This window comes from Pygoscelis adeliae, unplaced genomic scaffold (assembly GCF_000699105.1).
Source record: "Pygoscelis adeliae isolate BGI_AS28 unplaced genomic scaffold, ASM69910v1 Scaffold71, whole genome shotgun sequence".
NCBI lineage: Eukaryota > Metazoa > Chordata > Aves > Sphenisciformes > Spheniscidae > Pygoscelis > Pygoscelis adeliae.
This window is the reverse complement of record NW_008824356.1, coordinates 11,596,801-11,614,625: the sequence shown is the minus strand read 5'-3', so window position 1 is coordinate 11,614,625 and position 17,825 is coordinate 11,596,801. Positions and strand designations below refer to the sequence as shown.

At 36.7% G+C, this 17,825-nt stretch overlaps 1 protein-coding gene across 1 annotated transcript in view; it reads right to left on the bottom strand.

Annotated features, from left to right (window-relative positions):
- Positions 1 to 16,946, bottom strand: part of SPATA7 (spermatogenesis associated 7) — a 33,149-nt gene extending 16,203 nt beyond the window's left edge. Inside the window, exons 1-5 of the mRNA XM_009319519.1 lie at positions 16,919 to 16,946; positions 15,710 to 15,790; positions 14,947 to 15,039; positions 13,547 to 13,594; positions 2,285 to 2,418 (exon numbers count right to left, since the gene is read on the bottom strand). Coding sequence (XP_009317794.1) covers positions 2,285 to 2,418; positions 13,547 to 13,594; positions 14,947 to 15,039; positions 15,710 to 15,790; positions 16,919 to 16,946 — 384 coding nt within the window. The remainder of the gene's footprint in view (positions 1 to 2,284; positions 2,419 to 13,546; positions 13,595 to 14,946; positions 15,040 to 15,709; positions 15,791 to 16,918) is intronic.
- Between the last annotated feature and the right edge of the window lie 879 nt (positions 16,947 to 17,825).

The following is a 17,825-nucleotide window of genomic DNA, read 5'->3' as shown; positions in this document are numbered from 1 at the left end:
TATGTATGTATGTTACTCTTAAATTGATGTACATTTTACAGGAGCCACATTTTATTAGGCAAGAAATTATGCCTTATGAAAGTAATTTTTTTAACTTTTGTATTCTTACATTTAAATGTAAGAGTGGCAAAGCCAGGAGAATTCTACTTGTCTCTTTTTCTTACATTCCTCCTATAATGTTGTAAGATGCTTATTAAGCACAGGACCACATTCCACTCTTGCCATTACCTCCCTGGAAACCTGGAGTATTCCAAGGTTGACTGCTTCAAATTTGTGCTGAATCTCATCCCAACCCAGGAATATCCTGATTCAACACAAGAATTTTTGGAGCAGTTCCACAAATAGAGGATGTATAATCAGCTTTTTCCTAATGGCAACAGTGACAGCAATAATATGATTACTGTGTGGCAAAAATCCTCTACATTATCATATGCTTTAATAGGCATCCTTAGAATTTGTTTTCCAACTGTAACCTATTGTTATATCCTGATGGCTAGAGAAATACAATTAGAATGGCTAACTCATCCTCACAATGCATTAGAGGACATCTAATCATTGAAGTAGAAGAATCCTGCCTTGGTGTATAAACAAGCATAGGAAATCAATGTATATTGTGGCAAATGAAGTAAAGTTTAAATAGGGCTTCATTTTTAGCACAAAAATATGACAGCCCAATTACAGCCTACCCTTCCACCAAAAGGCTCACTTCCAGATTTTCACTTCTTACTGACTCACTGGTGTTCTTGTTTATACTACAGTGAAACACATTTTGTAAGTCCAGCAATGAACGATTTGATTAACAGAGTGGCAAATAGTATTTTAGTGAAGATTACTCTTTGCATTTGTAAAGTTAAAAAAGAAACCTAGAGGCAAAAAAAGTATTGTATCCAAAAATTACTTTTTATGTGTGGTTAAACATTAATTTGGCAAGTCTCCCAACATCACTTTCTAAAATATATTTTTCAGTTGATAACTTGAAATTCAAACTCAGACAGTTTGTTGAATTATACCCTGAGTCTAGCAAACATAAGGAAAGCTGCAGTTTCTGTTGGAGTGATACAGACTCATGACAAAAGTTGGTGGGAAGGCACCTGTAAGTAATTAGAAGAACTGGGACAGAGATTATTTTAGAAAGACCTTGTTTTGCAAAAGATTAAAACAAAGGAAAAAAGTGACAGTCTGTTATAATACTATATTAAAGACCACAAGTGCATCCTTTCATTTTAAAACTGAGAATTTATGCAGTAATTATTTTAAGCATAGTGAACATTTTAAGCACACTTTACTTGGTCTCATGATGAAATAATTTAAGGAACTTTCTCCTGCCTCCAGTTTGCAGAAAATAATATGGAAAGACAGAAACGGTGTTAATAAATAAAATTTGGATTTTAAATATGACATTTCCTCACTTTTCTTATGCACACCTGCGCTTTCATCCATAACTAAGAGCCATGTACTGAATTTCAAAGCATTATTCCTCTGCACTGCAATAAGGTCACACTCAGACTGCCTGCTGCAAAAACCAGTCACACAAGAAAGAAACTAATGGTGAGTTGTCTGTACTTGGAAATGTTCTCTAGCTCTACAGATATTTAAAAAACATATGAAGCATTTGCTATTAAAATCAGAGTTAAAACATCATTCTGTTTTAACTTGCAATTGCTCCTTTACAGTGATGAACAAGAGAATGTAATTTATTAGGCTATTTATTTATTTATTTGGAAATATACACCACATATCTGGATGAAATGCCAGCCAAAATAAGTGAACCTATGTACATAGACAGAAAAGCACGTATTTTGATGGCTTAAGTACTATTTTCACTTTCAATAACTGCAATTTGAGCATGTAGTATACCGTTAGATATTAAACGTATTTCCAAAGTAGGACTTTGGGTACAGAAAAAAAAAAAAAAAAAATAGAAGAGTCTCAATTCTTCTGCTAGGAAGGTTAGTGGTAACTAGAGTTCTGCCTTAGGAAATGGCAGAAAGCTCTGGAGTGACAGAGAGGACTGGGAATTTCAGCTGAGATGAAAGCAAGAGAATTCAAGGGTAACTAGAGCTTGAATTTACCACAAGCACTATTCATCCAGATACCTGCCATCTTTATCAGAAGGCCGAGACGTGCACTTGGTGTTGGGCAGAGGCCAGGAAGACCCTTGTCTATTTTCTGCTGCTTGAAATATGCCAGCCCTCCCTCTAGAGCTGCTGCACAGCAGTGATCAGCTGTTATTATGGGAGGCAAGTAGACTATGATATCTACTGAACAAAGTTAAAATACCTACCTTTCCAAAAAAGGATGGCAGCAGCCTTCCAATCTCTCTTGAGCTGGATCGGGAGGCAGCTTTACCCACACTCAGTTCCCCTTCACACCTGGCTACCTTCTTTTTCAGTCTCTCTCTTCTTTGCTGGTCAGCAACTTAGGAAAGAGACAAAGTTTGTTAGACACAAACTGAAATATTGTTCTTTTCTTGTCCTAAGTGATTTGAAAACATCATAGGGGTTTCCAATTGCTCAGCAAAGTCAGACTATTGAGATACATTCCACTTCCAACACACAGCAATTATAAAAAATTACCTCTATTCTTAGAAGAAAAATATTAAGAGTAAGCTGGTAGCCAAAGCTGTATCTTAGCTGAAGCTGTACCTTAGCTTCCCTGAAGTATTCTCATCTCACAACTAATCCACCACTATGCAGGAATTCCAAGATCAGTACTGCTAACAGAGCACTCTGCTCAAAAACTCACAAGTTTGCTCTCAATTTTTTACAGATAGAACTCCTTTGACTGTACGCTCATCCAGTATTTCAGGAAAAAAACACATTTACTGTTAGTAAATTTGACGTGTAAAAAATCCATGCTCACACCATGGAAAAATAGCGAATAGTCTCCCAAGTACAGAAATCCACGGCAAAACAAGGATGTTCATGTCAAGAACATAAAAAATGAAGGCAAACACTGAAAGGCCCACTGTCAGATCAGGAGGGGAGGTTGTGATCAGTCTACATTGGTCTGCAGTCCAAGACCTCGTTCACAGTGTCCATGCAGCACAGAAGATGAGGTAGGTATCTATGCCATCAGATAAAGAGAGGAACCCAAAAGATGGGAAAGTTTTCTGTGTTCGAGTTTGCTGTCAGTCACCTACATCTGATACCTTACATGATACAGTCCAAAGTTTTTGTGTATTGTGAGCACCCAGGTGCCACAGATGAAGTTCACAAAGTTGAAAAATCCAAATGAGGCTCATGAAAAACATTAATAATTTCATTTCCAAATGGGAAAGAAGAGGGTTTATAGAAGCAAGCACACTTTTGAAGTCTGTATACACAATGAAACCTGGTTTAACTCTTGACTGCATTTCTCATTCACTTAACACAGATGCAAGTGTATGAATGGTTTGTTTGACAGACACACAGACAGAAAGGCCTTTGTGGATTTCTTCTTCAGTTTCATAACGTATTTATATCATACTCTGGTAGACCCCAATCTTCACACACACTGCTATACTTAACGCACGGAATGGATTTGTGCATTGGTATGGTACATTCTTCTAGACAGCTGAGAACTACAGCAATCTGAGGACATTTAATCAACCTTTAAAATACATTAATCGTGTACATTAATGCTACAGACATGTTAATCTCTAGGAATTATTTAAGTATGTGTATTCACTTTATTAAATCTTTTAGTCCCCTTTTAAACTAGAAATTATTCTTTCAGATGTAAAATCCTTGCTCTTGTTCCTCAGGGAAATCCCTCTTTCGCCTTCTTTCAGTTCTTATAATTGATATGTAAAATACATAGTAACTTCTTTTATGGCTGCTGATTTTTTCAGCTTATTCCATTAGAGTACTTACAATATGAAGTTGCTTTTATTACTGGAAAAACATTAGCTGAAGTTAAGATATGCTAAATTCTACAACTCTGAATTAAAAATATGCCTCCTAACAGAAGGAAAAAATATACTGTACCATTAAATAATTAAAACTCAGTATTTTTCTTCCTACACTAAATTATTCTTATGTGGCTACTCTAAATTACTATTATTTCTAAATGTGTTTGTCTTAAAAGTTATAGACAAGCACTCAAAAATTAGCTACAGGTCAGAAGTTTTATATGTTCGAGATTAATTACGTTGGGCCAACAGAGTGTGTCTGTGTGTGCACATGCATGGAAGCTGTAAAAACTCCAGTCTTGCCTACTGCTTACGTAAAATGGTGATGGCCGAAATGAGTGTTGAATAAATATCTAAGGAAACAATGAATGAACAAGAGCTCTACAAAGCAAAAATGCAAATCATATGGAAGCATGGGTGTCTCATTTTGTAAGTGCAAGTAGATGCCTGAAACAGAAATTTCCTTATGTTCAAGTGCTTAGGTGGAAAGTGGGTTTGTCTAAGACAAGGCAGGCTTAATCACTTTACTGCATGTTCTACCTGCATACCATGACTTAACATGAGTTTCTGGGCAAAGTGCAAAGCAGCGTGACTATTGTTTCGAAACTGAGTTCTCATGTGGTCCTTATTCTGCTCTTTACAGGATAAAGTCTGAGATTTAACATACATGGGCAGACTCTGCCTTTACTACTAGCATTCAAAGCTATAAAAGCCAACTACTACAAACCTCCTCCAGGACTGTGTGCTACAACTCTTCTCAGCCAAAGCAAGGCTTGTACCCATGAGTAAAGAAAGAAAGAACAGTATGTATGCCAGCTAAGGCTATCTTTGGATGTCAGAATGACCCATTGGGACTACTGTCACCTGCATGGGAAATACAAGGTCTTTGCCTTGCACCAGTCATATAGTGTGTTAATGGAGCTAAGTGAGCTCCATTAAGTGCGTTCCAAAAGCTATAAAGTCACTCATGCATACTGAAAGGCAGAGTAGACATACAGAATGGCAGAAGATCCCAGCAGTGTACCCATCTTATTGCCAAATTAGGGAATTTTCAAGCTAGATCGGCTGTAAAAGCTAGGAACTGTGTAACCAGCAAAGCAAGTGATAAAGAAATTCTTTCTGAAAAGACTTAATGTAGGTGTAAACAGACAGCTAGATGTAAGTTAGGATAGCCCTGAGGCAGTCAGCAAGTAACACAGACAAGGCCACAGGTACAGACACAAAAACATACATGCTGCCTACCTCCCCTTACTTCACATGTCCTCTCCCCAAGCAGGGACTGGAGAATCCAGTCTTTCCATTTGACTTTAGCCAGACACAAAATGGTATCATACAAATGGCCTGAACCTTTGAGACACTAATTACATTACAACCGATGGGAGCTGAAGATACTTAAGGCTGCCATACACAACCACTTGTCGTGCAGCTGTGAATATATTAAACGCAGAAAGAATGAGACCAACATTCAGGAAGAAACATGCAGTTTTAAAAGGGAGATTTATCTGTTAATTGGAAAGGTTGCTCACTGTTGAAGATATCTGCTGCTTCAAACCAATCACAGAGATAGCTTCTTTAGTTTTCAGTGAGGTTAATAAACTAAATTCGACAAGAATGCCCGTGGCATACTGTCATAGACTAGCAGGAACTAAACATCAACTGCGTTTATTAACAGATACTTAATAATTTCACTGCAAGTAGCTTTTACTGTACATTGGCTCCAGAAACATATCACATTTGTAGAGTTAAGTTTGGGAAAAGTTCAAGACAATAAGTATCTTGTCACAAATAAAAGAAAAAAGAAAACCACTGGGGTTTTTTTCATCTCTTTAAAAAGGGAAAACTAAACATTTAGGAATAAAAAAAATACAGTCTATAGATCCAAATAACATGAGTTCCTTTTAAAGCCTTATTAGAGACTTTGAGATTAATTATATCTCATTAACCGCTGTGCTCAAAACCACCACAAAGATTTATAGTATAGTAAAGAGAAAATGTATTAGAATATAAACAAAGCAGTGATTTTTTTTTTCTGTCAGATAAATTCAGTCTGTGAAACCACATTGCACCAACTCCATGAATCTGTTCTGTTAATTCTGTTGTCAATGAGAGGAAGCACAAGAAAGACCATGAATTTTAGAAGTTAAACTGTAGCATTCTCCATAAAGAGCTACCTATAAAACGCTGATCGGTCTGTCATAGAAGTAACCCCTTTGCCTAGGCAAATACCCTTTCACAGAGTACACCACACTTCCAAAGCAGAGATCACATCGTTGTATTTCCCTGTTAGAATCCTCCCTCTATAAGCTTGATCCTTTTTTCCTCAAGCCTAGGCTGCAGCACTATTTCTAGACACATGCTTAGAGTTATAAAACAAATGTCATAAACCTGGAAGAAACAAAATAATCATACATACCACACTCCTAAGCAGCTTGAAAGCTCTGCGCCTATAAGGACAGTATGATTTGGAATGCCAGTGGTTGTCCTTTGTTCTGAACTTCCAACCTCTAAATTTATCGTATGTCACATCACAGTACAATTGGCAGTTAACCTTCAAGTTATTTCATTTTTGATGTAAACAATAGATGGCAGACAATGAAATATTAAGTTAGATTTAAATTGAGTTCAGCTTGCAGAACAATGTATCTCAAAAGAATTGTCCAACACTGAGCATTTCTCCATTGCGTTTTTATATCAGCTATTTTTGCAGTAACACACTTCTGGTTATTATTTCCCTTATGAATTCTCTTGGATAAACAATGCAAACATCAACTTAATTTCTGCTGAGCTTGAAGTGCCTGCAGTGACCATAACTAAAGCGTTCAACGTATCAGTTGGTGATACTACTTCTGCAAGCAAGCTCTTCCTTCTGTAAGAATTTTTACTACCAGCTTCCTAGCTCTACACAAATCCCCAATACACCATCATTTTAGCACCTGGGGTGAGATCTCATCAAATGCAAATTGAATTTTGCCATTGGGTGTGAAGTTTGGGTTTCTCATAAGTCTAAGTCTAAATTTCTTAACACAGAAATTTTAATTTTCATAACTCTAAGAGACGATTCTGCAGTCCTTCTTCACATCCATTATCAGTAGCACTGTTTCATCAAATAAGGGAGGAATCACCACAAAAAAAGGTGACAGAGGATTTATTAAGGGCTTGATACTACAGCCTTGCTTGTATCAAAGAGAAAGTAATGTTTGTATCAGGGTATGTACTTCAGAAATGTGGTACTGCTTGGCAAAGCTACTAATAGCAAAATTTGGCCATTGCTAAAGCTTGGAAATAAAGCCTAGCAGTGAGACATGAATCCTTCAGAGGAATTTCGGGAGAGGCTAGAAGTACAGGATTATCCCAAATCCATCCACCTCACATCCCCGTATGTGGTCCTCATCCGAGAGGCATCTCATAGATAGTTCTGTCAGCCATATGAAGAATACAGCAGCCTGTGCACAGCCTACTACATGGAAGTTGTGAAACGCTGCACCAATGCTGTAGAAAACTTTTGAGCCTGCTCAGTTAAACCTCCATTCATGTACCCTAGAGAGAGGTCCACCTGGCTTCTAGGTGGGCTTGGAGAGTGGGTTTTGTCTCAGGGTACCACTGGGGCAGCCCCCAAGGACAACTTAGACATGTTGTACTGAGCTAATATTGAGAATAAGTGGAAAGTATAATTTTATTCTGGTTCTCTGGTATGCTACAACTGTTTTGTGATCCTCAGTAATAGTGGAAAATGGTATAAAAACAACCCCCCCAGTGGACAGATGGTAAAACTGGGTAAATTCAATTAAAAATCAGGGACACATTTTCAATAATAATGATGATGATTAACTACTGAAACAACTACAAAAGGAAATTATGTTTTCTCTATTTCTTGACCTTTACAGGTCAAGACCACAGGCCTTTCTTATTTCTGTGCTTTACTTACCATATTCAGTGTGGCTGTTGAGATCCATATTAACACAACTGGATGAAATTTTTGGTCTGCTTAACTCATGGTGCCAGACTAGATGATCTAATGTCTATTCGCAACTATAAACTCTGTGAAAAACGTATTTTTGATGTACTGAATACACACCTAAAATGCATTACCTTTCATAAAAAAAGAAAGAAAACCTTTCTGTAGAAGAAGCTTTAAAGTAAATAACTTCCGCAAAAAGAAAGTAAAATTACTACAGTTAGAAATACAGGTTAGTCCTTTGTCACTCCATATGCTAATAGCCCAGGGAGGTGTGGTTTTGGGTTTTTTTTTGGTTTTTTTGGTTTTTTACACAGTGGGTTTTCCTGCTCTCCAAAAATTGATATATATTGATAAATAAACAGAACATCTGGTATATCTGGTATGACCAAAGACATACCTGAACTCTGAAAACATATATGTTAGAATTAGCTGAGTGTTTGACCTTTAAAGAACTTATATTAGTTGCTTCTAACTTTCATTTTCAGAAATGTGTATGTAAGGACAAGACTCAACAGACAAGTTAAGAATCAAAGATGAGGAGATTTTGTGAAAGCTTCCTGTAAAACAGCAGCAACAACAAAATAGGTAAGACAGTTTTTCATAGATTTCTGCTTTTCATGGCATAAAAGATAGACATATAATGTAAAATATGTGATCACATGAAAAATTAAAATTTAAATACAGAATTATATAAGAATATATATTTCTTGATATTTCTACTTGAACCTAACCCCCCCAAAAGTAGAAAAACAACATTACTAATCAGTCTGAATTGTTGTCTCTCCCCATCTCTCAATCCCCCCCCCCCCCCCAAGTATTCAAGTTCCATCAGGCTAAAACAGATTTTTGGTGGGTAACTTCTCAGAATACTTTTTTTGTTTTCTTCTTATTCTCCCCCCGGCCCCGCTATCAGAGAGACCTGCATTCCCAAGCACACTAATCACTGGGTTCAGGCTGTACTATCAATATGCCCTGTGGAAAAACCTCTAAACATATGGGTTGAAAAGTTAGTACTGTTAGAAACCAGGCATGTGTAGCAGCAGCTGTCTTACTTGGCATAGCTTTTGTCAGGTTTTCTGGCACAAATTCCACAACCACAGACTTCTAATGGCCACTGGTATCAATCAACATGCTTGGACTAATTCTGAACATAGAAGTTTCACATTTCAAGAAGTTTCACATTTTAACAACTATTTTAAGTCAATAAAGCTGATCTAATACACAAGAACATGCTCACTGCTAGCCCAGTGGCATGGCAGCTTGCCTACTTCGCTGCCAGCTAAGATACCAGGAAAAGAACAGTGGAAACTAAATCCACTTTAAGGACAGAACACATTCAGTTGGCCAGGGAGAATGCCAACTACAGTATCATGTTTAATTCTTAAACACTAATGATTGATTCGTGGCAAAAACCCCAAAGGGAAATACTCACCTGCTATTTTAGCAGTACACGAAGCACATTTTCAGGGGATGTTTTTTTAACACTATCTGCAGGAATTCTGTTTTGTAACTCTATGCTATTAATAAATCTTAGCATTTCAAACTGAACATTTACCCCCCTTCCCAAATCTCTTTTGAAATAGAGGGGGAATGGAAACCTTATTTGGGATGCAATAAGTAATAAGACAAGGAATACAAAAAGAAAAAAGTAATAATATGGTTCAGTTGAGGCAATAACAGGCACAGAACTACTGGAAGAATAAAGCTGTAAACCCCTCGACTGTAGAGATTCCCCTGATATTTAGTCATATTGATGTTGCAACTGTGCCTGGACAAATTGTGTCCCCCATGTCCAGCAAGAAAAAAGAAATTGGTTTGAAAATATTCTAAAAATCCTTTTCCCTTACTTTCTTCATTAGCACATTTTCAGTACTCTTACTGCCCGAGCTATTCGCTGTCATATCCACATAATCTGTCTCATAAAAGACAGAGGAAGAAAAACTATTCTCTGGTGGATTGCCAGAGACACTACAAATGATACCTTGCACTAAGCTTAACACCTGAACACGTAACATTTGGTTGCGCTATTATTACAGTACAGAAATCTGTAGTTCTTGATGAACAATGCATAGAACAGCAGGAAAAAACCCCCAACCACTCTAAGTTTAGGTATGAAATAAATCAAAATAATTTTCAATTTCACTCCAAACATCTAGAGTTTATAAGAATAGTGCAGATACTGGACAAGGGATGTCTGAGTAGTCTTAACCTTAAATACCTTGAAGGCAGTGACACCAATAATGAAGAATTTTAAAGTAGATGTGCCCCATGGAATTATCCCTTTGCTAACTCTGCACAAATTTCAGCCTGTGTGTCAGAGTTTCTTATCTGTTTATAAAGTGATCTCAGTCAGGTGACAAAACATATGAAGAAAGCAGGTCAGAAAAAAATATCAGTTACATGCACTCATTGAGTATAGATATTAATCCTCAAAGATTTTTATTAAGAAAGGATAATCTTAAGTATCTGATACAAATGCATACATGAAAATCCTGGACCTGTTGTAGTTGAGACACTTTTGCCATTGACCATCACGAAACAACAATTTCAATTATGGCATCTAAACCCCTTATATTCCACCATCCAAAATTTGCCTTTTAAAACCGGAATTACCAGGACAAATGCTTTCAAGTAAATTCAGTTCTAATCCTCACAGTGTTTGAATTGGACATCTGGAAAAAATCTTTTAGCTACATAGATATTGCAACCTTGGAACAGGTTACTCAGGTTGCAGAATCTCCATCCCTGGAGGCTTCCAAGACTTGGCTGACTGATCTAGTGTTGGCAGAAGTCCTATCTTGAGCAGGACGCTCAAGGAGGACTAAATGACCTCTGAAGGTCCCTTACAACCAACATTTCTGTGATTCCATGAAGGCAGGTACACGACGGAAGTTGAGCTTCCAAAACATTAGGAGAAATGACAATGCATACAGACTGAGCTGTTGAAGCGAAATCACTGGACGGGAAATCTATGAACCAGTGTCTCTCATCTCTATCGGGTAGAAAGACCCTCTTCAGAAACGGTAAACAGAACCAGCAAGCAAGCTATGTAACTTCCAGCTTTGTGTCTGGGGGAAGTGCTGAACTCCAGTGAAACCAGATGTTGAGACATTTCTCTTGCAGGAAAAAAAAAAGGGAATCTTCTACTGCAAGAAAACTAAGTGTTTGTAGCATTTTATGCAGACAATTTAAGATGAAAATGTAATTTGGAACATTTTTCAGCATTGCAAAGTAAAACACTACATTGAGGAATATTCTAATAAAAAGTTATTGTTTACATAAGTTTGCTTTATTACTTTGCTTTCTATCTTTCACTCGGCACTCTCATTTTTATTAGAGAACATGAAGTACCTCACAAAATAAAACCTGAAATCTGGGGCAGAGACATAATACTGTTTTGAGAAGCCATTTTTAGGGAAAAAAATACAACATTATTTATTGCTTTGTTAAAAAGATTTTTAAAAATGGCAAATTCATTGTCACTTTATAATTGCACAATTCCTCTCAGTGCAGAACATCAACCAATCAAACTATATTTTAGAACTTAGCTAAACCTAAGGATAAAAAGCTCTAACCACACTGGATACTCAGTTCTGGGAGACCGACAAGTAAGTCCAACATTTCTTCCAAATGAATTCTGTGCTACTGACTAGGATCCCGGTCCTTGAACTATGACGCGCAGCTTCACCTTATGAGCTAGCTCTATTTTGGGAATATAATAAATTTCAACTAAGTAACAATGAGCACTCCCAAGTCTTAGGCTAGAATAACAGTAGGTAAATTGAAGAAATTTTTTTGTAATCAAAGGCTTTTTTTTTTTTTCCCCCTAGCTTCAAGTTTTTTATCTTTGTGAACAGGAAGCATCTTCTAGGGCTGTGTTGGTTGTATGCACGTTCTAATAAGATAAAACACAGCAGCAGCTTTTTCCAGCCCAGTTTGAAAATACGTGAAAGAGCAATTTAGCGAGGATTTAGTGTACCAATTTTACCAAACAGATGGGTAAGAACAAAAGCAGCAACAAAGGTGAAATGTTTCCATCACACCCTGTATAGGAGATTAATGCTCTGTCTGTGACCAGGACAGAGTTACATAGTCAGACACCAGTCTGAGTAAGATGAACTGAAAGAGAAACATATTGCACAAAGCCTTGCTATCTGAAATGGAAATTTCCTCACTACAGAGCACACCTGCTAGTGTCATGACGATTATCTGTTAAGGTTAAGGCACTGTCACTGTCTCCCAAAATGAACTCATTATTCAGGGAAACTCATTCTGGCTTGAAACACACAAGCTATCAGCTCAGAAGCATTTTATCTGTAAAGACAGCAGACTCTAAAATAAATGGGCATTTGTCAGTGTTGAGAAAGATCCAAGACCTGAAAAGGTATGGAAGAATAATTGTTAATTAGGGAATCTAAGAAAGATTCTAGCAGATGCAGAAAGAAAAGCTACATGAGAGTTTTATTACACAAACACGTAGGTGTAAATTTTCTTCTTACACCAACCCTGTATTTTCATGCTTGTTTCAAAGCAAATCTTGGTAGAGCTGGGGCATGAGAAGGAAGACTTTTTTTCAAATGACTCTGCAGAACAGGTGATCTGAAATTCCTACTGCAATCTGCAGACTCTAGATATCACTGCCATACTATTGCTGCTTGTGCTGCACCTTTTGAAAGCAGGAAAAGGCAAGCCCACATACAGCATCTTTGATCCTGGTGCAGCTTGTTGCTTAATTCAGTCTCAACCCATTATGCAGAAGTACTGAAAAAACTTCTAATGAAACTGAGACTTTCTGCCAAAAGGATGACTGATTTCCTGCATCAGCTCTAGTTACTCTGATCATTTTACAAGGCAGTATCACTCTGGTTTGACTGGATTTGAGACTAACCACAAAGTATTCTGTCCTCAGAAGATTTATCTTTCCATCCTAAAAGAATACTTTAATTTTTTCTAGTACCTCAGCAGTTGTAACTAAATATTGAATTGGAGAAAAAAAGAACTTTCTCTAATTTCACTAGTGAAAAAGACAGATAACAGAAATACACGTTTGTTATTTTAATAAACAGTTGCTATTTATTCCCTTTGACTAATACACTTCATTTAGTATTCCATAAATCAATGATTTGAAAGCTAACACTATGAAGTAAGGCTACAGTAGTGATATCTTTAAACGGCGTTAAGAAATGAGACAACTCCCAGAAAAAGTAACTGCAGTTTAATCCAGGCTGTGGGGCTGCGTGCTTGTAACTGGCTCCATTTTCTGAGAAATGGAATGAAAAGTTTCAGGCCCAGTCCCCAGGTGCCCACATTCCCAAAATTCCTCTTGACCTTGCACTAGTAAGCTCTCTTCTTGAAAGTTCAATCTCACATCGTATCAGAAGAAAGGAGAGAGAAAATGCTGAAATTCTCCTGACGTGCTCCATTAACTGTGTGGATGAAAAGAATCCTAAGCAAAATTGTGATCCTAAGCACAACTAATCACTAACAGACTAGGTCCATCTTACTAGCATTACATTCACTGGAGATTCTTACAAATAGCTGGAGCAGTATGCGAAAAGCTGAAGAAACAAGCAGGTACATGAACGCTTTATTAAGGGTTATATTCTATCGTTACTCTTCTATTCCTCTGGCTCTTTTGTTTTGTTAAGTTAGTTTTACAGACGCTTTTGCAGAATTAACATATCACAGATACTTACGTTTGATGCTGGTCAACCTACTTTTGGGCACGGAACAGTCTACAGCTGCTGAAAATAAGAAGAAAAAAAAATGTGAGTGATTCAGTATCTACTTAGTATTTGTGGTGGCTCGAAAAATGTAGCAATAAAACACAGAACAAAGACTAATTTAATTAGAACACAGCAATTTTTCTCTATCTTAAAATATGCTAGTTACTGTGTATTTAAAGTATTAGATTGATATTAATACAGTCAGAGAATTTTTGAGATAAAGATGTTAAAGTAAAATATATATTTGAAGGAAGAATCATCATTTAAATGAAGATTCCTTACAAAAGGTTTCTATAGACTTTGTGCTGATGGCATTTCACTGCACACCTGAGGATACCGAGTATGTTACATGATAGAGAGATGACAGCATATTTGTGAGCATGGACTCTGGCAGAATCTGAAGCCCCAGTGTACCTCTCTTTAAAGCAGACATTAAGAAAAGGAGGGATGGTGAAGAGAATCAGCAGAACCAACTCCAAAATCCTATTTCTGAAAATACCTAGAAAAACAGCGTACAATGTTTTCGGAAGCATTCAAAAAACATTTCTCTTGCAACTCATATCCTGCAAACTTTTATGCATTTAATTTAAACACTCAGGACATCCTGCCAAGCCCTAGCATTAATATCTCTAGGACTGAGATCCCCAAGACAAGTTTATGCTATGAAGAATGAAAATAGGCTGTGAATTGTAAACAACATTAACAACTATCTACAGACTTTTCTTAGCTCTGTGCATTTGTCTTTTGATAAATATAAGTACCTTCTAACATTAAAATATGTGAAAAAAATCATATACATATTTAGTGCTCAGTAATACACGTTAGTAACAGGATTTTCTCATTTGCAAACACATGGGGCAATTTTCAAAGTCCTTAAAACTACCTAGTGCCATTGACTGAAATATGAACAGAAGATAATGAACATTTTTAAATAAAAGAAAAAAAAGAAAAAAAGAAAAGACACAGTGGTCTGAGTTTAACTGAAGATGTTCTGCACTCATTCCTAAAACAAATTCTGTATGCTTGCTATTGTGATTATCTCCATGATTTTAAGTTCAGCATATTATTTAATAATTCATTATTTCATCAAAAGCAGAATGAAGAGAATACAGCACAAGGTACCCTAAAATTAAAGTAGTATCTTTGGTAGCACTTAAGGAAAATGTTTTCATCCAAAACTTCCCATTCCAATAATACAAAAGTAGTATTAAGTAGCGGCCATATCTCCCTGCTGACATCAGTCCGAGTACAAAACAGGAAGAAAACTACACTTCCTACAGTCCAATTCATTCCCTCTTGATATGAGCCTATTCTGAAAGAATGAGCTAAACCTGGGGGTAAAAAGTTCATTCACATATGCACATTTTTACCTTTGGCTGAAAGGATTTTGTTATAGTGAAACACCATGTGATCTCTGATCAGGTACTGGTTAGTTAGACTTCGGGAGGAGTCAATGCAGAAAGCTGTAAGATTAAAATATATTTAAACATTATAAAGGCAGGCAGAAGAATACTAAAATTTTGAACAGTTATTAACTGCAATTCAAAGCCACAAACTTTAAATTACTGTGTGTTAACTTCTTTGCTCAATGGCAGTCATTTTTCTTTAGCACCTACTATCACATGAAATCAGCCTGTCTCCTTTGGTTTTTTTTTCCCCACTGAGCCATTAACTCAATAAATAGCTACAGAAGTACTTGGCTGAAGTTGAACTATGAAAACATCAGCATGGAAACTTCCTGTTTCTCCATTCCATGCTCTTTTGAAAAAAGTGTCTGAGGTGGCAGTATGGCACAGAAGCGTATATTAGCTCATGTAAACTACTGAATGTAAAGGAATATGTTTAACCTCAAGGGTTCTTTAAAGCAGTAACCATATGTATACTCCAGTTAATATAGATGTGATATCTATATATATTTGGATACCTTGCTGTTTCTAGCTAGCAGGAGCGTCAAGGCAAAACTCACTCCTGAAAAGTATTTTCAGTAATGCATACTACATGTAAGTACTATTAAACTTCACCAATTGAGCTCAATGCAAAGGTTTTAATTATAAAAACATTTTAAACATAAAATAAATGAATTCACATAAAAGGAACCATGTCAACCTTCTGATGAAAGCACGTGTTACTTACCATTACTCTTAGTACTCAAGTGTCCTTTAAACGGACTTGCTGGACCACATCTGGGAATGCCAACAGCTGGGTATTCACTCACTTTATTAAAGTGTCAAACAAAACAAAACAAATGTTAGAAAAAAGAAAACGCGTATTTTGACAGACAAGATAAAGCAGAAAATCTTTCCCCAAAGAACTCATGAATGACTGTAGCAGACCTTTTTCATAGAGGAAAAAAATCATATTTAAATGTTATACTATTTAAAGTACAACAGTGTAGTTAAGTAACTTAATCTAAACACCAAGATAAGATGGTAGAACTTTCACTGGTTCAGGGAGCTAAACAGTGGAAGAAACCATTAGATCACTTCAGTCTAAACTTTACATTGGTCATTAAACTGCACAGAGATATGGCCACAGTTTTGTACCTATGCTAACCTCCCATTTGTTTTAAAGTTTTATTGATTGAATTTTATCATGATGTCAGTCAAATGACTAATGTGAAAAATACTCTGTACGTGGACAATGATTGTGGTTAGTAGTATACTAAAATGCAAGTTTAATAGATTGAAGGAATTATGCTTGTGTGAAAATCATCCAATCAATGAGAACACACTATTTCAAAAATCTATTGTTAATGCAAGAGGAATTTGGTTTGCCATTCAATCTTCCGGCAGTTTGATAGATCGGGAACTCTACAGACAAGTGTAGATGCTGACAAAACTTAATCAACCAGTTGTTCCAAAAAATGAAGGAATGTGAATTAAAGCTCTACATCTCCTCCCTGAAAATAAATGCTGTACTGTCAGGCTCACAACCACTGTCTCTTACACAACCTACGATTTAAAAATCTGCACCTGAATTAAGAATCTGCACCATTTTTAGAGCAAGTTTTAACTATTAAAACAGGAAGTTTTAACTATTACTACAAATACTAGTGCATACAAAGCATTCCTTTAAGGTTTCCGAGACCCTGCCTAAAATGTAAAGCAAAACAAACAAGATTTCTTTAGCAGAGTAAATATACCATGCTTACTTAACATCAATTATAAAACCGTGCAGCCAATTTCTACAAATTTATTATTACTATCAAGGTCCATATGGTCCTCCCATTCCCATCCTACTTCTCATCTGTCAATTCAAGAGTCTGCAACTGCCACGTAAGTGTCTCCTAGCAATTGGAGGCACTACAGCTCTGGGGCAGTAACTCTACTGCTCTACACTTACTGGCCGCCTCCAGCTTTCCACCCTTCATCGAAAGAAGCAGCAAGCTGGACCTACCCAAGATGAGCAGGAATCTCTCTTCTCAGTGACCTTCAGCTGGGTCAACAAAGGCAGACATAATTACAAACTGACTGGGGGGTGCAAGAAGCCATGCCACACACGTTAAAAGCCCCTTAATTCTAGCTCTCATGGCTTCTTACCTCCTGCATGCCCAGCACCTGGCTTTCCAGGTTTTTTCTTTGGGGTTTTTATTTCCCACTGTCATATAATGACTGTTAGAGTACTATTGCAATTACATACATAGCTACTACATTCTGTAGCTCTACTTTAAGTGCAACAGCATGTTGCACAAGATGGTTAACACAGTGTCTGACTATTAATTAGTAGAGATTGCAGCAAAACAAATCATTCCTTTAATAATGTTTTAATATCATTTCCCCAAAGGCCTTATAAAAAGACCTTATAAATTTCAAGCGACTAGGATTAGTTGGGGAAGCAACAAAATGTGTCTTGAGAAAATAAATAAAATGAAAATCATTAGCATATGTGGAAATTTGCAGAGTACTTTCTTGGGACCCTGTTGTGAAATTACACTAAATCTGGATCAATAAACTCAATCCCCACTCTTATGAAGCCCAACAAATACCAAGGCAATTTTGAATTAGCGTAGTGATTTCACACTTAGAAAAGCCAGCCTTTATACAGCATGGGCCTCTGCAGCTTTACAGTATTAGAGGCAGTGTCTGCAATAATAGTGCTCCCACTACTCTTTGCTGTGAAGTTGCCAGACCAGCAGTAGGAAAGGAACAAGAAAGAGAGAAAAAAAAAAAAAAAAAAAAATTCCTGTATTTTTTTTTTCAACCCTCCTGCAACTGTTATATCTTTATACTGTTTTCTTTAAAGCCAAAGG